This window comes from Bombina bombina, chromosome 4 (assembly GCF_027579735.1).
Source record: "Bombina bombina isolate aBomBom1 chromosome 4, aBomBom1.pri, whole genome shotgun sequence".
NCBI lineage: Eukaryota > Metazoa > Chordata > Amphibia > Anura > Bombinatoridae > Bombina > Bombina bombina.
In genome coordinates, this window is record NC_069502.1 from 690,945,735 (window position 1) to 690,969,195 (window position 23,461).

Consider the following 23,461-nt stretch of genomic DNA (forward strand, 5'->3'; position numbering starts at 1 on the left):
AGCCATTAATTTCCCAGCCTTATTCCCAAATCTATAAAACATTCCCAGTTGTTTACTATTCATAATAAGGGTTTGTTTTAAATAAGTATCTCTTATTTTATATTGTTTTTCCTCTCTGATGAGTTTAAATATCTCTTTATATGCATATACGTTTATTTACTATTCCATTTTGTTACTTTTATTAAAACTTAAAGCAAAAGCGGTTATTTTTACCTTCATTGCCACCTTTGCAGTTTCCAAAAAAAAGTTTAGGGTTATTACCCTGTTTATTGAAATTTGCAAATTCTTCCCATTTAGCAAATTTGGCATTATTGAAAAGATAACCTGATAAAAAAACAAAATATTATACCTTCTATAAGATACGACGAGTCCACGGATTCATCCTTTACTTGTGGGATATTATCCTCCTGCTAACATGAAGTGGCAAAGAGCACCACAGCAGAGCTGTCTATATAGCTCCTCCCTTGACTCCACCCCCAGTCATTCTCTTTGCCTACTCTAAGTAATAGGAAGGGTAAAGTGAAAGAGGTGATAAAATGTTAGTTTTTATTTTCTTCAAGCAAGACTTTTTATTTTAAATGGTCATTTTAATTTTGAATCTGAAATATTTTAAATCGGATAAAGATAAATTCTGGATGTTATACTTTGTTAACTATGTGAGTCCAATCTCAGTAATACTGGAAGAGGAACCCTAATTACTCTGTATATAAAGCACCTGTATATTCCAAGGGCAGCACCTTTCAATTTTAAATTGCTTGAGAAAGACGAGTTCATCGTTGAAGCGCGTAGAGCCATTTTATAGAGCTAATTTATATGTTTTAATAAATGTTTGTTTTGCAACAAATATTTGTTTGCTGCCTGTTGAAATTGCAACACTATCACTACAGCCATCGTGCGAGAAGCTGGATTCCAAGTATCTTGGAGTGAGTATACTGCACATTATTTACACTGTTGTATATAACATATTTCAGTGAAAGTTTTATCATCTGAAGTTACGCAAACACCTGGGGGGACTAGACAGAAGCTCCACCCCCTATTGATCATCTGCCCTTATATTTGAGGAAGTTGGACTCTGAAATTTTCGGGGTAAGTATACTGCAGTAATTATTTAGTGTTGATCTGCACAAACCAAAGTTGAGCTTTCTCTTCCCCAGTTTAAATTGGGAATTACGGTAAATTGGAGTATCGAATCAGAACATCACAGGATCTGAACGGGATGATGTTCATTGCCGCTACCATCAGCCCATTACCTTCATGCACTGAGCCACTGATGGCTGAGGAGAGGACTGATGTGCTAGGTAGAATCGAAAATCTTTGATTTCCTGACTTGTCAGAAAAATTTTCATTGATGAGGAAACTATTATGGTTCCAAAGAAAAACTACCCTTGTAGTTGGAGCTAAGGAACTCTTTCCCAAATTCACCTTCCAGCTGTGAGACCGCAGGAAAGATAACAATGTTTCCGTGAGTGATCTTACTTGTTGAAAGGAGGGCGCCTGAACCAGAATGTCGTCCAGATAAGGTGCCACTGCAATGCCCCGCAAGGAGCACCGCCAGTCGGGATCCCAAAAACCTTTGAGAAATTTCTGGGAGCTGTGGCAAGGCCAAATGGAAGAACCACAAACTGAAGAGTTTGTCTAGAAAATCAAAACTTAGAAACTTGTGATGGTCCCTGTGATGGGAACATGCAAGTATTCGTCCTTTAAATCCTCTGGACGAAAGAAAGAATGGAACAATAGATTCCATCTTGAAGGACGGCAATTTGAGGAACTTGTTTAGACTCTTGAAATCTAAAATTGGAATAGAACCCCAGACCCCGTTCCTGCATCAGAACAGGAACTAACACTCCCAGGTCGGAGAGGTCCCAAACACAGTGTAAGAAAGTCTCTCTTTTAGTCTGGTCTACAGATAATCTTGAAAGCAGAAACCTGCCCCTGGGAGGAAAATTCTTGAACTCTAGTTTGTATCCCTGTAACACTATGTCCAACACCCAGGGATCCTGAATATCTCAAACCCATGCCTGAGTGAAGAAAGAACGACTGCCCCCCACAAGATCCGGTCCCGGGGCAAGCCCTTCCTGCTGTTTTTGATTCAATAGCAGGCTTTTTAGATCGTTTTCCCTTGTTCCAAGACTAATTGGACCTCCAGGAAGGCTTAGACTGCTCCTGCTTGGAAAAGGGAGTCCCTTAAAACTTTGAAAGGAATGAAAATTACTCTGACGTCCCTTATGTTTATTTCTCTTATCCTAAGGGAGGAATGTCAGAAATTATTTCCGTCAAACCAGCCCAAACAAGGTCTTTCCCTCGTAAGGCATCGCCAAAAGTTTAGACTTAGATGACACATCCGCAGACCAAGATTTTAACCATAAAACTCTGCGGGCCAGTACGGCAACACCGGAAATCTTAGCTACTGGCTTAATAACCTTTAGGGAAGTATCTGTGATAAAGGAGTTGGCCAACTTAAGGGCCTTTATCCTATCCTGAATTTCTTTGAGAGGAGTGTCTGTCCGAATAAAATCAGACAACGCATCAAACCAGTATGCTGCCGCACTGGTGACAGTAGCAATACCAATGGCATGGAGTCATTGTAAACCCCGAACAACCCCTCTAACTTCTTATTATAGGTAATGGAGAAAAAAAGGGGTACCCAGTCTCTCTCATTCCTAGTAAAAATCACTGTAGCCCTATAAGGTACAAGGAATACTTCCGCCATGGAGGGCACGTTAAAAAACTTGTTTAGGATTGACTATGACCGTAGTATCAGATCGTCCAGGGTAGCTAAAACCTCCTTAAGTAGAAAATGGAGGTGCCCTGGCTTAAATCTGAAGAATAACACTCCAGCATCAGAGGAAGGGATTACACTGTCTGATTCTGAGATCTAAATCTCAGGAGATACCGAAATATCCTCTTCTTCAAACTTATGAGAGGGAAGTTCGGAATAGATCCAGTCGAGACAGAAACCATACACACTTGGGAGTTGGGAGGAAAAGCATGGCAATGTATTACTAATAATAAAACAATTTGGGGACACCAGACACCAGAGGAGAAAATTGCAGAATATTTTGAGCATTGTCAAAAATAAACTCCCAAACAATATTGGCTCATAAATAAAATAAATAAATCTTGTGTTCCTCAACACATGAGGAACATACAAGGACTGGCCGACTATATAATAATTTAAACCAAGGAGATAGAAATTAAAACTTTGATATATATACTTCTAACAGAAATAAATAAGACAAATAGAACATTTCTCTAAAATTTTATATAGAAAACAACGTTACTGTTTCTTTAAATTTTAAAAGGTAACTGATTATTTTGATGAACTGCAAAAACGGAACTGTTTTATTCTTTGAAGTGAAACCACGTAATTGCTTTATTTTTGTGGGTGGGAGGGAAGGGATATTTAACAGCTTTGCTGTGGTGCTCTTTGCCGCCTCCTGCTGGGCAGGAGTGATATTCCCAACAGTAATTAATGATGATCTGTGGACTCATCGTGTCATTAGAAAGATATATACTTACCCATAGACACTTGTCCACTTATTAACAGACAGCCAAACCAGTATTGAAACATATGAGCAGAGGTAATGGAATAGGAGTATAACGTTGATCTGTAAAGGGAGGCAGAAGAAGAGTCCCTGTGACCGAATTTGCAGAGAGCCTATGAGGCGGAAACATATCATGGGGCAATACTCCAATCACATCCCCCTGACAAGCACTGTACTCTGAGGGGAATTGGGCTTTAATATGCTCTAAAGTGCCTTTCACTAAAGAAATCAAGCACATCATCATGCTTCAACCACCTCCAACAGAGGCAAAGTAAAAATAAAGGTATTTGTGAGTTGGGAGGGGTTTTATAGGCTTTTTGAGTTCCTCCTGGTAGGGATGAATATCCTATAAGTAACAGGTCGTGGACTCTCGCCACCTATATGAAAGAAAACTGATTTTATATTCCTTAGAAATGATTTCCAGTGCCCAGGGTCTGATATGGATTTTGCCAAATCTCCCCAAAAAGTCTCAATCTGCCCCAACAAGAACACAGAAATAAGTAGCTTGTCAGCTGAAAAGACATATGAAAGCCATCAAGCTGCCTATCCATGGGGTCTTTGGAAGAGGTACTAGGTGAATAATGGTACACTTCACTAACGTGGAATGGTCTCCAATACCTCTAGGGTAACAGCAGGTAAAGTAAATATGGCTTTAAATATAGTTGAAGGAACAAAGAATGCCCAAAATAGAATCAGGAACAGGTAAGGAGGTAGGCTGTTTAGGTGCAGGCTTTAAAAACAAAATGTATGCTTACCTGATAAATTTCTTTATTTGCGGATATGGAGAGTCCATGTAGTCATTCAATTACTAGTGGGAATATTACTCCTGGCCAACAGGAGGATGCAAGGAGCACCACAGCAAAGCTGTTAAGTGTCACTCCCCTACCCATAATCCCCAGTCATTCGACCGAAGGGAAATGGAAAAGGAATAACACAAAGGTGTGTGTAGAGATGCCTGAGGTTTAGTCAAAAATAACTATCTTAATAAAGGGTGGGGACTCTCCATATCCGGAAAGAAATTTATCAGGTAAGCATAAATTTTGTTTTCTTTCCTATGATATGGAGAGTCCACAACGTCATTCAATTACTAGTGGGAACCAATACCCAAGCTAGAGGACACAGAATGAACTGGGAGGGAGAACAAGACAGGCAGACCTAAACAGAAGGCACCACCGCTTGAAGAACCTTTCTCCCAAAAGAGGCCTCAGCAGAGGCAAAAGTATCAAATTTTTAAAATTTAGAAAAAGTATGTAGAGGACCAAGTTGCAGCCTTGCAAATCTGTTCCACAGAAGCTTACTTTTTGAAAGCCTAAGAAGAGGAGACAGCCCTAGTAGAATGAGCTGTAATTCTCTCAGGAGGCTGCTGTCCAGCAGTCTCATAAGCAAAACGAATCATACTTTTCAACTAGAGGGAAAGAGAAGTAGCCTTTTGACCTTTATGCTTTCCTGAGAAATAAATAAACAGGGCAGAAGACTGGCGAAAATCCTTAGTCACCAGTAGGTAGAATTTTAGAGCACGCACAACATCCAAGTTGTGCAACAGACGTTCTTTATGAGAAGGAATGGGAGAGAGAGAAGGAACAACAATTTCCTGATTAATATTTCTATCCGAAACCACTTAAGGAAGAAACCCCAATTTAGTACGAAGAACCGCCTTATCCGCATGAAAGATAAGGTAAGGCGAATCACACTGCAAAGCCGAGTTCCGAAACTCTCCGAGCAGAAGAGATAGCAATAAGAAACAAATCTTCCAAGATAGCAACTTAATATCTATGGAATGCTGCATTGGCTCAAACGGAGCCTTGCTGCAAAACTTTAAGAACAAGATTAAGGCTCCAAGGAGGAGCAACAGGTTTAAACACATGCCTCACTCTGAACAGGGCCTTACAAAAAGATTGAACATCTGACACATCTGATAGATAATGCAGAAATCTGACCTTTCAAAGAACTGACAACCCTTTCTCCAGACCTTCCTGGAGAAAAGACAAAATCCTAGAAATCTTGACCCTACTCCAAGAGTAGCCTTTGGTTCACACCAATAAAAGTATTTACGCCATACCTTATAGTAAATTTTACGAGTAACAGGCTTGCGAGCCTGGATCATGGTCTCAATGACCGACTCAGAAAATCCACGCTTAGACAGAACTAAGCGTTTCAATCTCCAAGCTTCAGAGAAACGAGATATGGATGGAGGAATGGACCCTTAGTTAGAAGGTCCTTCTTCAGAGGCAACCTCCAAGGTGGCCGAGATGACATCTTCACTAGGTCTGCATACCAGATCCTGTGAGGCCATGCAGGAGCTATTAGAATTACAGATGCTCTCTCCTGTTTGATACTAGCAATAACGGAGGAAACAGGTATGCTAGACCGAAATCCCAAGGAACCGTCAGAGCATCTATCAGAGCGGTCTGAGGATCTCTTGACTTTAAACCGTACCTTGGAAGCTTGGCGTTCTGCCGAGACGCCATCAGATCCAACTCCAGCACCCCCAATTGAGGTTTAACCTGAAGAACACCTCCGAATGGAGAGCCCACTCCCCAGGATGAAATGTCTGTCTGCTCAGGAAATCCGATTCCCAGTTGTCCACTCCAGGAATGTGGATGGCAGATGGACAAAAATTGTGAGCTTCCGCCCACTGAATAATCTGTGCCACCTCCTTCATAGCTAAGGAACTCCGAGTTCCTCCCTGGTGGTTGATGTAAGCCACTGAGGTGATGTTGTCCGACTGAAACCTGATAAACCAGACTAAAGACAATTGAGGCCAAGCCATCAGAGCATAGTCCCTGCGCCTTTAACGAGTCCCAGACTGCTCCCCAGCCTAACAGGCTGGCGTCCGTGGTCACAATCACCCAGGAAGGTCTCTGGAAGCATGTGCCCTGAGACAGATTGTCCTGAGAAAGCCACCACTGGAGAGAGTCTCTTGTCGACTGGTCTAGATCTATCCTCTTAAACAGATCTAAATGGTCTCCGTTCCATTGTCTGAGCATGTATAATTGCAGAGCTCTCAAATGGAATCGAGTAAAGGGAATGATGTCCATGGAATCGACCATCAGACCAATTACCTCCATACATTGAGCCACTGATGGCCGAACAGTAGACTGAAGAGAGAGGCAAGAGGAGAGAATTTTGGATTTTCTGACCTCAGTCAGACAAATTTTCATAGATAGGAAATCTATTATGGTCCCTAAGAAAACCACCATTGTATCTTGAACAAGGGAACTCTTTTCCAGATTCACTTTCCAACCGTGGGAACGTAGAAAAGACAACAAGATCTCTGTATGAGAGTTTGCTTGTTGAAAAGATGGCGCCTGAACCAATATGTCGTCCAGGTATGGCGTGTCAAGGTATTTGAAATATTATTAAATAATATATAGAAGTATATTTGTCTTTATTTAGTAAGTCTGTGGATGTGCACACTGTTTGTAGAACAAAGGATTGTTTCTGGGAGATCTCACACACTCAATATGCTAAATTATGCAATTGTATAATTTAGCAAGGAACTGAAAATTAACACAGTTTCAGAAACCATCTGTATGATTGCCTGGGAACCAATGTTAAATTACAGCATTCTGATACCTAGAACAGGATACATGCCCATATATGGGTTTCCTCCAAGGGAGATGCCGATCCGTCTGAAGAGATGTGAAAAATGCAAGCATTTTTCAAAAGGGACTGGTAATTAGCACAGATTTGTTTGAGTGGCTCATGCTGTGTGGTTACTAACCCTGGAATATACAAGATGTGGTGAATAAGAGACATTGTGTCTAGGGGAGGACAGCATACAGTGAAGGCACATGGCTTACATTATGATTTCATGCAACTGTACTTAGATTTTAAATAAAAATAAATACATTTTTGCAAAGGGAATAATACTAGTTTCATATGTGTTTGGAAAAATTCAAATAACCCAGATATGTATATATATGGGACTGAGACATTTTATATTAAATGAATGATTGCTATGTTGAGTAATGACTACATCAAATACATATGAATGCTTGGATCATTTCTAATAATTATTTCTATTTTTATTGCAGACAACCATTGGTCATGGGCATCAATCTATGCACTTAGAAAGAGATGGAATGCCTGCATGAAATGAAATAAGTCATATCATATGAATGTGCAATAAATGTTTATAAAGTTCTAAATATATCTCTTAAAATATAGTGAGATGAAGATATGGAAGTTACTTTGATGAAATATAAATTTTCTGTTAGACCAAATAAAATATAAATTATTTTAATATAATGTTAGATATATTTGATGTTTCATATCAAAATGATCAGAGAGGTGGCGTGATCCTACCCCATATAAAATGAATATTGTGAGAGATCAATACAAGAAATTAAGGCAGTTATTACATAGTTTACAGCAATATTTCACTGTCTAAAAATGTTGGTTAAATGAATTTGTATGTATTGTCATGCTGAATTGTTTTGTCTGGATACCTGCTGCCACCTAAGGGCCAATACTGGTAGGACAGTTAAGAGAATTTAACTGTCCAAAAGATACGTTGCCATGGTAAACATGTTTCAACTCTAAGGGCGGACCAGGGACCAGCACGAGGGCCAATCCGAAACAAGGTTTCCGTTTTGGGGCGTTTCCAATTCACCAGTGAGGAGAACCCATATAAAGTGATTGCGAACATAAAGAGAGGAGATTTTGCGGAGCTAAACTTGAAAACTGGTTCCTGCTGGGCGTGAAAAAGACCATTTTATTTTGGCAAAGCTGATCTACCACTTTCTCATTGACTGCAAATTATACTTTTTGGAATTCTGAGGTGAAACAATTCCTATTAAGGAATATTGGATATCAACTGCTCTTTACCCTGGTAACGTATTCAAGGTTATTGGCAAGACTATTAGTTAAGTTCTAAGTCACTGCAGTTTAAAGTACAGTTAAAAGATTTAAAGAAGCAGTGTGTTTTTCAAGTTCATATTTTATAAGCCTAGGTATTGTTTAAATTTGTATCTGGTAGACTAAGTGATTTATCTATGAAAGTTCTGGTGTTTTAAGTCAATATTGTATTAGGATAAATTGCAGTTAAATAGCAGAATATATATATTATCCTATTGTTTAAGAGCACAGTTTAGAATTGTATTGCTTGGATGTTAAAGGCTATTTATAAATAAGGTTGGTTCTAAAGATAAGCGTGTATAAACTTTGCATAGCATATTTAAATAGTTTTCAAGCGCATATAAATTTATTTCATATTCCTTTTATTGCAAATATATTTCAAAAATGTTCATGGATATTAACTAAATAAAAGAGTTCAGGTATTTATATTAATTTTATTGTTTCTAGTAGATCAGGGGTGTCCAAACTTTGCTCTCCAGAGGTTTTGGAACTACATTTCCCATGATGCTCAGCTAGATAAAATGCTGGCTGAGCATCATTGGAAATGTAGTTCCAAAACCTCTGGAGAGCAAAGTTTGGACACCCCTGTAAGTAGATGCATGTTGATTAAGGGTTTCTATTTTTAAGGAAAATTATTGTTTGTATTGTGTCATAACCCTGCCATAAGCTGATATATTATTTGGATAGCACTACTAAGATTTTCATAAATATACTGACAGACGCCACTGCAATTCCCTAGACCCTGCCAAGAGAGCCCCCAGAACCTTTGAGAAAATTGTGGGAGCTGTGGCAAGTCCAAACGGAAGAGCCACAAACTGAAAATGTTTGTCTAGAAAGGCGAATCACAGGAATTTGTGATGATCCCTGAGGATGGGAACATGAAGATACATGTCCTTCAGGTCTATGGTCATCATGAACTGACCCTCTTGGGCTAAAGGAAGAATGGAACGAATGGTTTCCATTTTGAATGACAGTACCCTGAGAAACTTGTTGAGGCACTTTAGGTCTAAAATGGGTTAAATAGTTCCCTCTTTTATGGGAACCACAAACATATTTGAATAGAATCCTAGACCCTGTTCCCTTACTGAAACTGGAACAATCATTCCCAGGGACGAAAGGTCCTGAACGCAGTTCAAGAATTCCTCTCTTTTTACCTGGTCTGCAGATAATCTTGAGAGGTGGAATCTGCCCCTGGGAGGGAAAGTTTTGAATTCTATTTTGTAACCCTGAGTCCAAGGATCTGGGACATCTCGTCTCCACCCTTGACCAAACAGGGAAAGTCTGCCCCCCACTTGATCCGATCCCGGACCGGAAGCCGACCCTTCATGCTGACAGACTCAGCTGAGGGTTTCTTTGATAGAAGACTTGGACTGCTCTTGCTTGGAAGAGGAGGACTTTTGACCTTTGAAGTTATGAAAGGGATGAAAATTACTTTGAAGTCCTTTGAGTCTGTTCTTGTCTTGCAGTAGAAAAGACCCTTTTCCACCCATAATATCAGAAATTATTTCTGCCAGATCAGGTCCGAACAAGATCTTACCCTTTTAAGGAAGCGCCAAAAGCTTGGACTTAGAGGTAACATCAGCTGACCAAGATTTTAGCCACAATGCCCTACGGACTAGGACAGAGAAGCCAGACATATTGGCTCCCAGTCTAATAACTTGCATGTTAGCATCAGAAATAAAGGAATTGGCTAGTTTGAGAGCCTTAATCCTATCTTGTATCTCCTCCAACGGAGTCTCTACTAAAATTAATTCAGACAAGGCGTTGCACCAATAAGATGCCGCACTTGCTACTGTGGCAAGACAAACTGCAGGTTGCCATTGAAGACCTTAATGAACATACATCTTCAAATACGCTTCCAGCTTTTTGTCCATGGGATCCTTAAAGGAGCAGCTATCCTCTATCTATAGGGATCGTAGTTCTCTTAGCCAGAGTAGAAATAGCCCCTTCTACTTTAGGCACCATGCGCCAAGAATCTTTAATGGAGTCAGCAACAGGAAACATCTTTTTAAATACAGGAGACAGGGAGAAGGAAATCTCCGTCACATGGTCTTCTTATGGTTGGCAACGACAGAAGTATTGGGGTCGTCCAAAGTAGCCAATACCTCCTTTAACAGTACACAAAGGTTTTCAAGCTTAAATCTGAAGTTTACTTCTTCAGTATCAGATGAAGGAATAATACTGTCCAAATCTGAGATATCACCCTCAGAGACTACCGACATATCCTCTTTATCAGACTTATGAGGGAGGGCAACCTGCGTAGCAGTAGGTGGAACAGAAACCTTACTATCTGAATGTCTAATTATCCTCTCACGTTTTTCCAGCATAGGAAAAGTAGATAATGCTGCAGATACCGCAGAAGATACCTGTGCAGCAAAATCTGCAGGCAAATAAACTCCTCCAGGAGGCTGAGAGGAAATGCAGGGCACTGTATGTGACGTCATAAAGGCTTGGGAAGTTTGAGGAGAAAGCTGTGGCATTGCCTGAACAGCATCATCCTGAAAGACATTGGGCTCAGATGGCAAGTGTTCTAGCTAAGCATGCAGCACAGAATTGCATAGGCAAAACAATTTGTGCCTCATGGCATAACAAGCATTTGTCAAAAGACATAGTCTTGGTCCATGTCCATAATACTAAATAAAAAAATTCCCCAAATTGTAGAATTTTTTTAAATACATGGTCACTTTTTTTTTTTTTATACCACAGCCGCTTAGGTTATGCAAAAATTATTTAAAATAATAAAACCAATCAGGCCCCCTTACACAAACGCTCAAGCAGTCTATCAGTTAGCCTGTTCTAGCTAAGCAAGCAAAGAAAACCAACTGCCAAATTTTAAGTTTATACATAAATCCCTGTATAAAACATAAGTCACACAACTGCCAAATTTTAGCCCAAAGAGGAAAAACGTCCCAATAAAGGGAAGATTAACCCCTAGTCTCAACATACATAATGTGCCTGCCCACTGCCAAAGAAAATCCTGTATAGAGGATTTTAAATATGTCCCCATCTTCTCCATATGACATTCCAAGACCTAGAAGACAAAAGCACTTACCTGCAGTCTAACTGTCCGGCAGGAAGACAGCTCACAAGGCGTGAAAGGACACATACTCCTTACAGAGACCTGTAGGAAAAGAAAGAACAGAGTAACCAACTCTGGCTTTCTGTACCATGGGAAGCAATGTGTTAGAAAACAAAGCAAGGACTACCTCACAACTTCCTAACTGCTAAAAAGCCACCACTACTCTACTGAAGAGATTGACGTGGACTCAGCTAAACCCAAATCCTTGCTTTCAGGGAAAAGTACCTGAAAAAGGAATTCATTTCTTCAGACACCAAACTTCACCTCCTCCATTGACAGAGGCAAAGAGAATGACTAGGGATTATGTGTAGGGGAGTTACACATTAACAGCTTTGCTGTGGTGCTCTTTGCCATCGTCCTGCTGGTCAGGAGTGATATTCCCACTTGTAATTGAATGACATTGTGGACTCTCCATATCTTAGGAAAGAAAATGTATCAAAAATGTAAGCAGAAGCCTCAGGAGGCGTGGGATCCTCTATTACCTCTAAAGGAGTGTTTTTCAACCAGTGTGCCACGGCACACTAGTGTGCCGTGAGAGATCCTCAGGTGTGCCGCGGCAGACTGAGAACAGTGTGACATATTTTTTAAATTTTGCTTGTTTTGATGTGACAGGCTCATCAGGCAGACAGGCAAGCATCATTTACAACCATGACATATTGACATTCATTCACAGACAATCATTATGATGTATAATATATGCTGTATTATTCTACAATGTGTGATTTTGTAAAATTTTGGGATGGTGGTGTGCCGCAGGATTTTTTAATGTAAAAAAGTGTGCCACGGCAAAAAAAATGTTGAAAATCACTGCTCTAAAGTATGCAGTACTTACTTTAACAAGGCATGGGGGGATCCTAAGAACCAGACAAGGAGGAGCTGTTAGAGTCTGACATCACCTTAGATCTCTCAGGGGAACTATACAGGTCACTAATCATAGGAGACTCTGGGGAAACTTATCTAGAAAAGTACAAACTGCAGCTAGTACCTGCCTTAGCTTTGGTAGGGGGGAGGCATAACCACAACCAGTTGTTACACAGTAGATTGGATATTATCCCTAAGATATGGGGCTAGGTCAGTAGTATTTCCTGAATGACTGTCAGAAGGAACCACAGCACCTGTCTAGAATATACAATATGCTCAGTACAAGTGTCACACAGCAACAATTACAGTTTTGCAGATAATACACAGAGAAGGAAAGCAAGCATGGTTCCCAGATCTGCCATCAATCCTGCAGGACCTAAAGATGCCTCATTTAAATCCAAAACAGAAGAATGGGAGAGAGGAAAGTGTAATAAACACAGTAAGGTACAGAGTAACTGAATACAGCAACCCACAAAGTCTCAAAACACAAGCACGCCGGTAAAAATTCTTCCAAAAAAGTTATACATTTTCTGCAGAAAATACACAGAACTCAGAAATGAAAATAGTTTATTATAAAAAGTGATTTTGGTGCTCTAAAGTGTGTTAATTGGCCACACCACCTTTAGAAAAGCCGGAATACCAATATAGAAGGCATATTAGATTGCCACTGCACATGTCCATGCTGTTTCCCTAGTTTTAACAACTTCCTACCCAAGTGCCGTTTTATGAAGAAAAAGCAAAATCTAAATTAAACAAACGTGGCTAATGTTGCAGCCTGTTAAAAGCTGATCAGACTGCTATGTGCTGGTTCCGGCCTAATCAAAGGGTCTGTATCTTAAAATTACTAGATTGTAAGAAATAGTGCCAAAATGTTTCTAAAATAATAAATACCCCCATGCTATTTGAACCTACACTATAGTGTATCTAGCCACTGGTATGTGGAAGGTAGTCCTGCTGCCACCGTCCTCTACCCTGCACCACCTGAGAGCAGACTGCATTTAGTAGAAGGGCAAATATGAGAATGAAGAGCAGCACACGTGGGGGATTGGCAGATCATTTTCTATTTTACTTGGGAAGCCAGTGACAACTTCACACTATAAGAAGCTGCTCAGCTGGCTTCTTTCATCCCCTCAGAGCAGTTAGTGAATCTCTATCAAATTTCTATACAGGTATACCTCACTTTACAGCGATTCGCTAATACAGCGCTTTGTGGAGCTGAAGTAAAACCTCCAAGGATTTTGAAACAGTGCTGTACTCATTGTGAGATTGCTAAAAAAGTGAATGGCACCATTTTGTTATGCTTAGTTCACTCTGTTATTAGCATTGCAGTGCAATCTATGTCTCAGTGCTATAGTCTGGCAAATTGTACTACAGTAATTGTCACTATTTTACAGGTGCAGTATTTATTGAATACTAATTGAATACTTGCTGTGCTAGTGTTAAACTAAACATAGCACTATTTCACCCCTAATATATGTTAGTTCAAACATGTTTTCAGGATTTTAAACACTGAAAAGAAAGCTAAAACTGCCTTGTTTCACTTTAAGGCGGTTTTCACTTTACAGCGGGGCTCCGGTCCCTAACCCGCTGTATGAGCGGGGTATACCTGTATATTATAACTTTACAATGTAAAGATCACAGCACTTCAGAAGTTCACCTCACTTCTATGGAGGCAAATGAAAAACGTCTCCTCCTGGTGGCCAGGGAATGAACAGCACACATGATGATATTTGCAGACTTTCATAGGAAAATGTTAAGTAAAAGTGAAACTTGTATACTATGTCAGATTTTTGTTTTATAGAAAAGTCAGTTTCCATATTACATATTTTATTAATTTTTAATATTGTTTCCATTTTTAAATTTTCAAACAAAATGATTTCCAGTTTAGAAAAACGATACACTGACAACATAATTCCTTCTTTAGTATAATACAGTTATACAAATAGTCTAAATACAATGTTGTGTTCAGGGTGATGGCAAATAAGATTTAACTGTACATAAGGAAAGAAAAAAAATATTTTAAGCATATTTAAAAACCATAGAAATGTCTATACAAAACAAGCAAAATGTAATAAATCTTAAATTTAAAGTATTGCAACAGTCCCACAGTTTTTTTTGTTTGTTTTTTTTTAAACAAAAATGTCTTTGCACAGTTCCTCACAATGCCCCATTAATAGCTAAAACAAGACTTTCTTTTTTTTAAATAATTTTGCTTCTTTTCTTTATGAAATGGACGCCTGAAATGTTAAACAGAAATACTATTTGCACAGTCCAATAAAAAAAATCATCTGGATGGAGTAAAACTTTGAAGGAAATATACCTACCAACTTCCAAATCATTTGTATAAAATACATTGCACATTATTTTACTCGGTTGTTTCAAAAGTAAAAAAAGGTATATTTACAAAATATTTTGCAAAATAAACTTATAAAGAAAATGGACGCTTTAGGCTTGAAGAGATAGTTCTTATATGGATGTATTTTAGTAATAATAATTCCGTGACCTCAGTGCTCCTTCCGTAGCTGTAAGCCAGAAAGTAATCAAAGCTATTATTTTAAGAAATGAATTTACAGTATGATTTCTCTATCTAGTTCAAACATCTGTGATATAAAACAGTATGTTACAAAGGTGAATGAAAAAGAAAGTACTTTGTACATCATAAAAAGATAAAACAATATGAAGTCTAATCCCAGCACTGATGGAGATAGCAAGTGCTTGAAAGTTTGAAAAACAGTCTTATTAAACCAATAATAAAAATAATTAAAACAATGTAATTCAAAACAGCACCATGCACAATAGGTTGTAGTGTGATTCAACACTAAAAAATAGCACCAGTAATCTTACAAAAAAAAAAAATAAAAAAAAAAATCAAAACTGTTCTAGAAGCTGACGTAGATAGGGAGCCTTTGACAATTCCCGACCAACTCTGGAAAGCTTGAAAAGTACTGGACAGTTGAGGGAAACACATTGGATTTGTTGATCGCTGCAACCTGTGCAATTCTTGCATAACTAAAATCAAAAGAAAAAAAATATATATATTACTTTGTTGTTAATTACTTAAAGGGACAATTAACCCAAATTTTTTCTTTCATGATTCAGATAGAGCATGCAATTTTAAGCAACTTTCTAATTTACTCCTATTATCAATTTGTCTTCATTCTCTTGCTATCTTTATCTGAAAGGCAAGAATGTAAGTTTAGAAGCCGGCCCATTTTTGGTTCACAACCTGGGTTTTCCTTGCTGATTTGACAGCACCAATAAACAAGTGCTGTCTAGTGTACTAAACCAAAAATCGTCTAGCTCCTTAGCTTAGATGCCTTATTTCTCAAATAAAGAAAGCAAGAGAACAAAAAAAAATTGATACTAGGAGTAAATTAGAAAGTTGCTTAAAATCGCATGCTCTATCTGAATAATGAAAGTAAAAAATTGGGGTTAGTGTCCCTTTAAAGCTACACACATTGTGCAAAAAAGGAACACATTTATATATTTTTTCATGTTCCACCTAAAATGTATTAAAAAAAATAAAAGGATATATATATATATATATATATATATATATATATATATATATATACACACATACATACACACACACACACACACACACATATATATGTATATTGAGGGTACAGCCCTACGATTACCTGGGTAAAACTGACATTACCCAAGTGGCTGTGGGTAAAGCCTGATGTATGATCATAAATCCCCTCAGAGTGCGGAGTCACTGCATCAAACATATGGCATGCACTGTAATTTGCCATCTTCACTATCTTTTTTGCCCCCACCTGGGGGGTTTAAGGGGGGGTGAAGCCCCCGTTGTAAACCTCTTTCCCAAGGTTCACTTGGGGTGGATGCCAGTGGTTCGGCAGTGCGCCTACCTTGAACCCACCAGGTGGAGGCAAAAAAAAAAAAAAAAAATAGTGTAGAGTGTAGGGAATTACAGAACATTGGGCTTTACCCACAGCCACTTGGGTAATGTCAGTTTTACTTTACCTGTAACATATATATATATATATATATATAGGGAATTTATAAAACCATTTATGCTTACCAGATACATTTCTTTATTTCATGATAGTGAAAGCTCACGAGTCATCACATGTGGGGATATTCCCCTCCTGACACACCAGATCTTTAAAGCCCTCCCACTTCCAATGATCCTCAGTCATACATATAGCCAAGTAGAAGAGGAAAACAGGAAAGATCAAGTGGGACAAAGAAGTACAAAAACAAGTATTGCTGGCACCTAAACAAAAGGAAAGGGCAGGGCTCATGGACTTTCACCATCATGAAAGAAATTAATTTTTCAGATAAGCATCAATTTTGTTTTCTTTCGTCAGATGGTGAAAGTCCACAAGTCATCATATGTGGAAATCAATAACCAAGTTGTGGAATCCACAAGACCATCGTAAATGGGGGATGGGGAGACAAACAGTGAAGGAAGGACGTTACTATTCAGGCACTATGGCTTGCAGTACTTTTCAGCCAGAGGCAGCCTCAAAAGAAGCATACACATCAAGTGATAAAACTTAAGACCAAGTAAGCTGCCTTACAAATATGATCAAAAGAAGCCTCAATATGAAACACCCTATCAAGCAGCAACTGGTCTAGTGGAATGAGCAGTAATTCCCTCAGGGGGAGTTTTCCCGGCAATCAATTAAGCCTGGCAAATTAAAGCTTTAAGCCAAGCTGCTAAAGAAACAGCTGTAGCTTTCTGACCTGAATTGCATTAACTCAAAAGGAGTAGTTGGAAAACCCCTCAAAACCAGATAATTATTCCAAGGAGGAGAAACTTGAGGAATAAATGGTTTAATTTTGATCAGAGGCTTAGAGCTTTATCTAAGCCTTCCTGCAGGAACACAAGAACTCTAGGAATTCTAAAAGAATTACATTTGTAACTGTTATGTCTAAGCACTGGGGCAATCACAAACTAGGTCTCACAGTAGTAAAAAAATAGATATTTACACACGAGAATGCAGTATAATCACTGTTCTCATAACAATCGAAAATTCTCACACTTGTGCGGTAGCCCTATATCCTTTGGATTGTGACGTCCCACTTTTTCTAGATAATAACACTGCTTGAAAACAGAACAACAGAGTGAAATTCCAGTATAACATTTCTTAAAGGCATTTCTCTTAAGGGCATATATTTTTTATGTGATATATGTGATATGTATGCATATTGGATAATGTATATATGTTGTCTAAAAAGCAAACTTTTACTAATACATTAATTGATTAATTATTTGTGCATGGAATCATGAAAAGTTTCCAATCCCTAACAGTAACCTTCGCAAGAACACAAAAAAAGGTTTTCCAGATTTAATGATAAATACATATGGTAACAGGTTTCCTGGCCAGAATCAGGGTATCAATAACCTTGTCAGAAAAACCTCTCTGAGACAGAATTAAGTGTTCAATCTCCATGATGTCAAATTCAGAGTTTTTAGGTCTTGAGAAAAGAAAGGGCCTTGACAGAAAAGATTGTTTCTTAGAGGAAGCCTCCAAGGCGGGCACAGGGACATCTGCACCAAATTCTGCAAGGCGATGCTGGAATAATCATAATTGCTGAGGCTTGTTCCTGCTTGACTCTGCCTATCACTCTGGAAGATAGCAACACAAACTGAGGAACATTGTAAATCATGTTGAACATTCAGGGACCAAGGCATCTATCAGATTCCTCCAAGGGTCCTGAGACCTGGCACAATACTGAGGCACTTTGTTATTTAAATAAGAAGCCACGAGATCTATCTCTAGCAGACCCCAACATCTCATAATTTGCTCAAGAACGTCCTGATTCAGAGACCGTTCCCCTGGGTTAAGAGACTGGGAGACTGAAAAAGTCTGCATCCCAATTGTTCACCCCCAGAACATGGGGAGCAGAAATCCTGAAAACATAGTGCACTGTTCAAATGATGATGTGGGAAACTTCCCTCATTGCTAAGGAACTGCTCCCTGAAGATTGCATGGAGTTCCAGAATATTTATTGGTAACCTTGCTTTCTGCACTCTGAGACTCTCCACACTGCACCCCAACCTAACAGGTTGGCATCTGTGGAGATCAAAGAAAGAAGGCTCCTTTAACCAAAGATGGGTAAGTCTGCCACCAAGTCAAGGACTTTCTTTAATTTTTTGGAAGATTTATTTTCCAACCATGAAGTAACTAAAGAAGCATCTGAGTGTGAGACACAGCCAGATGATAAGAATGTCATCCAAGTAAGGAACTACAGAACTTCCTTGAGCTCGAACTACAGAGCTCCCAGTACTTTTGTAAACACTCTGGGAGCTGTAGCCAGAACGAAAGGGAGGGCCACAAACTGATAATGCTTGTCTAGAAAAGCAACTTTCAGAAACTTGACATGATCCCTGTGAATAGGTATATGCAAACAAACCTCTTTTAAATCTATGGTAGATATAAACTAACCATCCTGCACTAAAGGAAGTAAAATGCAAATTGTCTCCATCTTGAAAGTAGGAATTTTTAGTAATTTGTTACATATTTTGAGATCCAAAACAAGGTGAAATGTACCCTTCTTTTTTGGCAATATAAAGAGATTTGAATAAAACCCCTGGTTTAATTCTGTAGTTGGAACTGGAGTAATCACTCCCATTAATTCCAGATCTTTTACACAAGCCAAGAAAGCTTGGGCATTTAAAGGATCTCTAGGTACTCAAGACAGAAAGGATCTTCCCTGAGGAGGCCTTGAATTAAAGTTTATTCGATACCCCTGGAAAGTTATTTGCAATACCAATGGATCCTGAACAGATCTCTCCCAAGCCTGCCGAAAGAGACTAAATCTGCAACCCATCATTGACAGATCTGGAAAGGGGCTGCACCTTCATGAGTTCTTGAGAGCCTGGTTAGACTTCTTAGACTGTTTGTTTTTCGACCAAGAAGAGTTAGACTTCCAGGAGGAACTGGAGTAACCAGTAGGATTGTGCATTCGGATCCTTCGTTAATATTCAAATGCAGAAGCAATCGCTATTAAGCTCTTTTCAGAGCAGGATTGATTCTGGTGCAAGATCATCCGTTGAGATCTGTGCACATTTATTAACACATAGCATTTATACCTATGTGCTCAATGGCAACCTCCAGCCTGCAAGCCTCCGGGTTTCCCACTTAAGACCCACCCACCAACACATTTCGTCACGCGTGTGACTTCGTCAGGGTGAGGGGCGTGTCCTGCTTACGTCTCCTAATGTATTGCTAAGAGGTAGATTTTATCGTACCGTTCATTTTTCAAATGCAACTTTCAAATTTGCAGTTCTTCAAATTGTTTGGCTAGTGTCATCTTTATCATACATAATGTTTATAATAATATCTGGGACTGAACTGGGATTGACATCCTTACTTTTACAATGGTTGTTTTATCATATTCCCATATTAAACAATCCTTAATAGTCAATTTCACTCTTAATAAAATAAAACAATTTACTGCTGGATTCCTATTTTATATATAGATATTGCTCCAATTACAGGCTTTATTTAGCTGCTGTTTAGTTTGTTAATTATTTAATTCTTATTTATTAACTAAATCATGATTCTTCATGTGCACACAAATATTTTTGATCCATGAAAACTGTATTCTGTTCAATGTTGTAACTGCCCCCTGTTTAAGAGGATAGTTTTAATTCCATCTAGTTCCTTCTTAATTTGTAAGGATGTATGTTATTATGTTATGGAATCATTAACACTATATAATTATAAATAGAAATATTGTATTTAAGAAAGCTATTAAATGAGAAATCTTCATTAAAGGGACATGGAACTCAAACATTTTCTTTCATGATTTAAGTAGAACATACAATTTTAAACAACTTGCAGTTTACTTATATTATCAAATTTGTTTCATTCTCTTGGTATCATTTGTTGAAGGAGCAGCAATGCTACTGGTTTCTAACCAAACTAATGGGTGAGACAATGACAATAGTTTTATATATATATATATATATATATATATATATATATATATATATATACATACACACACACACACACATATATATATATATATATATATATATATATATATATATATATATATATATACACACACACATATATATATATATATATATATATATATATATATATATATATATATATATATACACACACACATATATATATATATATATATATATATATTCAGCCTCCAATCAGCAGCTAGAACCTAGGTTCTCTGCTGCTCCTGATCTTACCTAGATAAACCTTTCAGCAAAAGATAACAAGAGGAAGCAAATTCAATAATTGAAGTAAATTGGAAAGTTGTTTAACATTGTATGCTCTGTCTAAATCATGAATATCTAATTATGACTTCACAGTCCATTTGGGCTCACTGTATTTAGTCGATATGTCCACTGGCTTTCTATCTGCAGTAATAACTTACTATAGTCACCACGCCTAATGTTACTCTTTATTTGGTCAATTGCAAAAAACTAATATTATACTTATTATTAGGGTGGAATGTATTCCTATGGTTAGCAACTGGTACTGGATGTTTCCATTTAATATCCCTTAAATGTTCCAACATTCATACTCCCAATTCACGTCTCATTTGACCCACGTAAATTAAATCACATTTGCAGATGGCCACATAGACCACAAATTTAGATCTACAGTTTAGAAAGTGATTTTAAACATTTCTACTGTTTTAGCATGTATGAATTCTTTTAAAGGGGGCATTTTCTGACATGCTTTACAATTTCCACATTTGAATGATCCTATTGGTCTTTTAAGCCAAGTAGCTTGTTGTGGTTTTGAAAAGTGACTTTTGGAGACCAGATCTTTAATGTTTTCAAATCTCCTGTGTGTGATTTATGGTCTGGGAGTTATTACTTCTTGCAGATCTGGATCATTGCCTAATAAGGTCCGGTATTTTGATAAGATCTTCCTCACATTGGCAGTTTGATCATCAAAGTTGCCTATTAGTCTTATTGGTTCAGTTTTATGCTCACATTTCTTTTGTTGATACAGGATATCATATCTATCCACCTTCATGGCTATTTTGTATGCTCTTTTTAGGCATCTTTTAGAATAGCCTCTGGATAGAAATCTTCTTTTTAATAATTTTGCTTCTCTTATGAAAGATTCCATATCACTGCAGTTTCTATGTAAAAGGAAAAATTGCCCTATTGGGATACCCCTCTTCAATGTATCAGGATGATGACTGTCCCAGTGTAATATTATTAGTTGCCATCTCCTTTCTATATACTGTGGTACTGATTTTACCATCTTGATCTTTGTTTATTTCAAGATCTAGAAAGGTAATTTGCATTGAATCTATATGGTAGGTAGTGTTATTCAACCACTTCATAAATTCTCTACATTGTTCTATAGATCCTAACCACAATATTAAAACATCTATGAATCTTATCCAAAGATCTATAATAGGGAAAAATGTATTGTCATAACACTAAAAATCAAGTGGCTTTTAAGCGACGAGATATGTAAAAAAGTGTGCTAAAACACACCCTGAATGTGCCGTTGTACATCGCTAGACTAAGCAGCTACGGCCACTAACGGCACATCGGTCTCCTTCAATAAGGTGATGTTTGCACCTCTAAACCAATAGCCGTGCTGTCAACTGACTGTGTTCTGTATGCACACATGGAATACTAATAGCCAGGGCGCTATAAAGGTGCAGGTACTTACCTCTTAGCACCATTGTCCACTGTGCTTACCTCAGCTGCAGCAACATGCTTACAAGCCTATCCTAGGAAGTGTGAGCATAATGCCAAGGACCTAAATCAATTACAGCATCTCAACTCAGGGGATTTGGTGGACACATTTCACCTGGGAGGCCTGTGACATTTCTCACTGAGAAAAGACCTTTTACTGCCTGGCTGATAACTCTTTGTCTGCCCCTCTCAACAACAGGTTACTGAGGAGGAGGACCGGGCCTCAGGTCGGTTAGAGGATCCCTCTTCAAACAATAAGTAGATCTTGCACTTCCCTCCTCATCAAGGAAGCAAACGAAAATGACTGAGGATCATGGTAAGTAGGAGGGATTTAGAGCTCTGGTGTGTTGAGGTATCTTTTGCCTCCTCCTTGTGGTCAGGAGGGGCATATTCCCATATGTGATGACTCATGGACTTTCTGTGCTGAATAAATTAACTTTTGCCATGGGTATGGTCTCTATCAGCCAGTACCCAATGGGAACCTAGGTATCAGTTGTATACAGACATGCACTTATTTGGTGCTCCCTTCATAAACATTTTGAGTACTATGTCCCCTTAAAACCTTTCAAACAAATTTGGTAGATTTTTCAAAACCTAACTAGTGCTGACAGAACTAGTAATGACAGAATGAAAATAAAAAATATCTTAATTGGACATTCTAGTCTAAACTACAGCAAAGCTTTTTTTTACTAAACTCATTTTTTTTTCTTTCATGATTCAGATAGAGCATGCAATTTTAAGCAACTTTGTTATTTACTCCTATTATCAATTTTTGTTTGTTATCTTGCTATCTTTATTTGAAAAGTAGGAATCTAAGCTTAGGAGCCAGCCCATTTTTTATTTATAACCCTGGGTAGCACTTCCTGATTGGTTGCTACATTTAGCCACAATCAGCAAGCGCTACCCATGCATTGCTGACATTCTGCCAGTCCCACTTCCCTTTAAATGAAAGTGAAACAAAGAATTAAGGCTAATATAAAAAATCAATTAGATTTAAATTAAGTACGTATTTGAAACAATGTGTGTCTGTTTCCTACCTTGACTAGTTGGTCTTGTCGTTGTTCAGATTCTCTCACTTCCTGATTAAGAATCACTGCCACATGCTGGGGTTGGCTTCTGCACTTGCTACAGATTCCATGCTGAGTTAGTTCATCACATATTGGACAATGTAAAGTTGTGAAATACTGTGAGATTGTACCCTTTCTTCCATCCTGCTCATTTCGCGCACTTGTGAAAGCCTTCTGAATCTTTAAAGAAATGCATAAAATAATTTAATTAAAAACAGCATTTACAATATATATATATATATATATATATATATATATATATATATATATATATAATTCTTTATTTAAAAAGCGCCAACAGATTCCACAGCGCTGCCCATGGGTACAAGGATAACAGTACAATGGAGAAACAATACGACAAAATTTT

At 38.1% G+C, this 23,461-nt stretch overlaps 1 protein-coding gene across 1 annotated transcript in view; it reads right to left on the reverse strand.

The window, feature by feature from the left end:
* Positions 1-14,155: 14,155 nt before the first annotated feature.
* The window catches only part of REV3L (REV3 like, DNA directed polymerase zeta catalytic subunit), a 471,052-nt gene continuing 461,746 nt past the window's right edge, over positions 14,156-23,461 (reverse strand). The window contains exons 31-32 of the mRNA XM_053710865.1: positions 23,065-23,274; positions 14,156-15,354 (exon numbers count right to left, since the gene is read on the reverse strand). Coding sequence (XP_053566840.1) covers positions 15,214-15,354; positions 23,065-23,274 — 351 coding nt within the window. The 3' untranslated portion in view covers positions 14,156-15,213. The remainder of the gene's footprint in view (positions 15,355-23,064; positions 23,275-23,461) is intronic.